General features: G+C 42.0%; 1 protein-coding gene across 1 annotated transcript; it reads right to left on the bottom strand.

Moving 5' to 3' along the window:
• Positions 1 to 1,955: 1,955 nt before the first annotated feature.
• On the bottom strand, positions 1,956 to 2,771 carry LOC133920584 (uncharacterized). Its single transcript, XM_062365185.1, has 2 exons — positions 2,293 to 2,771; positions 1,956 to 2,197 (listed from the first exon to the last, which is right to left on the bottom strand). Exons 1-2 carry the CDS (start codon positions 2,720 to 2,722, stop codon positions 2,181 to 2,183), a joined length of 447 nt encoding a protein of 148 aa, XP_062221169.1. The 5' UTR covers positions 2,723 to 2,771; the 3' UTR covers positions 1,956 to 2,180.

Here is a 2,771-nt window from a genome sequence, read left to right as displayed (position 1 = left end):
ACGTGCTCTGGCTTAATCCGATTAGTCTTTTCGACCTATCTCTATAGATCTTTATGCCCAATATGTATGCTGCCTCTCCTAAATCTTTCATTGAAAAACTCTTTTGCAATGAAGATTTGACAGCATCGAGCATTGGAATATTATTTCCGATCAATAATATGTCATCCACATATAAGACCAGAAACACAAGTGCGCTCCCACTAGTCCTTTTGTAAACACAAGGCTCTTCTTCATTCTTGATGAAACCAAACCCTTTGATCACTTCATCAAAACGAAGATTCCAACTCCGAGAAGCTTGCTTTAGTCCATAGATGGACTTTTGCAGCTTGCAAATCTTCCCAGCATTTTTCGGATTGACAAAACCTTCAGGCTGTCTCATGTACACATCCTCACTTAGGTTTCCATTAAGGAAAGCCGTTTTGACATCCATTTGCCATATCTCGTAGTCGAAATATGCAGCAATTGCTAGGAGAATCCGAATAGACTTTAGCATTGCGACGAGCGAAAACGTTTCATCATAATCAACACCTTGAATTTGCCTGAAACCTTTCGCCACCAATCGTACCTTATAGATGTGAACATTTCCATCAACGTCTATCTTTTTCTTAAAAACCCATTTACACTCGATAGTTTTCACACCATCAGGTGGATCGACCAAGATCCAAACTTGGTTTTCTCGCATGGATTCTAACTCGGATCTCATGGCTCCAAGCCATTTTTCGGAGTCTGGTCCCACCATTGCTTCCAAGTAAGTCTTAGGTTCATCATTGTCCAACAATAATATGTCGCGCTGCCCCGTGGTTAGGAACATAAACCGCTCGGGTGCACGACTGAACCTTTCCGACCGACATGGGGCTGGTGTCTCGACAACAGGTTCTGCAACATCTTGCATACCGAGTTGTGGTTCAATAGGAGCTGAAACACTTTCAAGTGGTTCCCGAATTTCTTCGAGTTGCACCGTGCTCCCACTAACTCTCTTCGCGAGAAATTCTTTCTCAAGAAAGACATCATTCCGGGCGACAAACACTTTGCCTTCTCCCCGGTTATAGAAATAATATCCTTTGGTTTCCCTAGGATACCCCACAAAGAAGCATTTATCAGATTTGGGAGTGAGCTTATCAGACGACAAACGTTTTACATAAGCCTCACAACCCCATATCTTAAGGAAAGACAATCCGGGACGCTTCCCGGTCCATATCTCATATGGTGTCCTCTCTACAGCCTTAGATGGAACCCTGTTTAACGTGAAAGCAGCAGTTTCTAGAGCGTATCCCCAGAAGGACAATGGAAGATCAGATTGGCTCATCATCGACTGGACCATGTCTAACAAAGTTCGGTTCCTCCGCTCGGACACCCCATTCCATTGTGGCGTACCCGGTGGAGTCAATTGTGGAACGATTCCACATTGCCTTAGATGATCACCAAATTCATGGCTCAAATATTCACCTCCACGATCTGATCGCAGAAATTTAATTGTCTTGCCTATATGATTTTGTACTTCATTCTGGAACTCCTTGAACTTTTCAAAGGATTCAGACTTGTGCCTCATTAGGTAGATATAACCATATCTACTAAAGTCATCGGTGAAAGTAATGAAATACTGAAAACCACCTCTAGCTGTAGAACTCATCGGTCCACATACATCTGTATGTACTAGGGCCAATAATTCATTTGTCCTCTCACTTCGACCAGTGAAAGGCGTCTTAGTCATCTTGCCAAGTAAACAAGACTCGCATGTATCAAATGATTCAAAATCAAATGAATGTAGAAGACCATCTTTATGGAGCTTCTGCATACGCTTCTCATTTATATGACCTAATCGACAATGCCAAACAAAAGTGGGATTCAAATCATTAAGCCGAGGTTTCTTTGTATCAATGTTATAGATAGTTATATCCTCAAGATCCAATATATATAATCCATTTACTAATGGACAATTACCATAGAGCATACCATTCAAAAATATCGAACAACACTTGTTCTTTATTATGAATTCATAACCATCTTCTTCCAAACATGAAGAAGAGATAATGTTTTTGCCCAAGGCAGGAATATAATAACAATTATTTAATTCCAAAACTAATCCTGAGGGTAGCGATAAGGAGTAAACGCCAACGGCCAACGCAGCAACTTTTGCACCATTACCGACGCGAGCATCCAATTCGCCTCTTGCACACTTCCTAGTCCTTTTCAGTCCCTGCAACGATTTGCAAGTATGAATCATTGATCCGGTATCAAATACCCATGAATCATCAGGACGAGTAGCAAGATTAATTTCAATAACATTTATACCTGAAGAGGAAGTCTTACTTCCCTTCTTCTTTTTGAGTTCTTCCAAGTACAATTTGCAGTTCCTCCGCCAATGACCAGTCTTATGGCAGTGGTGGCAAGTGTCAGAAGCGGCAGGGCTAGCCTTGGGCTTTCCAACAGGTTTAGGCTTAGAACTCGAGATCTCATCCGAAGTTTTAGCCTTACCCTTGCGCTTTCTCTTCTTACTATCCTTTTGAACCATCATCACATGACTAGAGCTCTTCTTAATGCTTTCCTCAGCAGTTTTTAGCATCCCATGCAATTCAGCCATGCTTTTCTCCATGCTGTTCATATGAAAGTTCAAAATGAACGGCTCGAAGCTCGCAGGGAGCGACTGGAGAATTACATCCGTAGCCAACTCAGGGCTAAGGGGAAAACCAAGTTTTTCCAGGCTCTCAATGTAACCAATCATTTTGATCACATGAGGACTGACTGGACTGCCTTCTGTTAACCCACACGCA

Source organism: Phragmites australis, chromosome 6 (genome assembly GCF_958298935.1).
Source record: "Phragmites australis chromosome 6, lpPhrAust1.1, whole genome shotgun sequence".
Lineage (NCBI taxonomy): Eukaryota > Viridiplantae > Streptophyta > Magnoliopsida > Poales > Poaceae > Phragmites > Phragmites australis.
The sequence above is the reverse complement of the archived record's forward strand: the minus strand, read 5'-3'. Positions and strand labels throughout refer to the sequence as shown.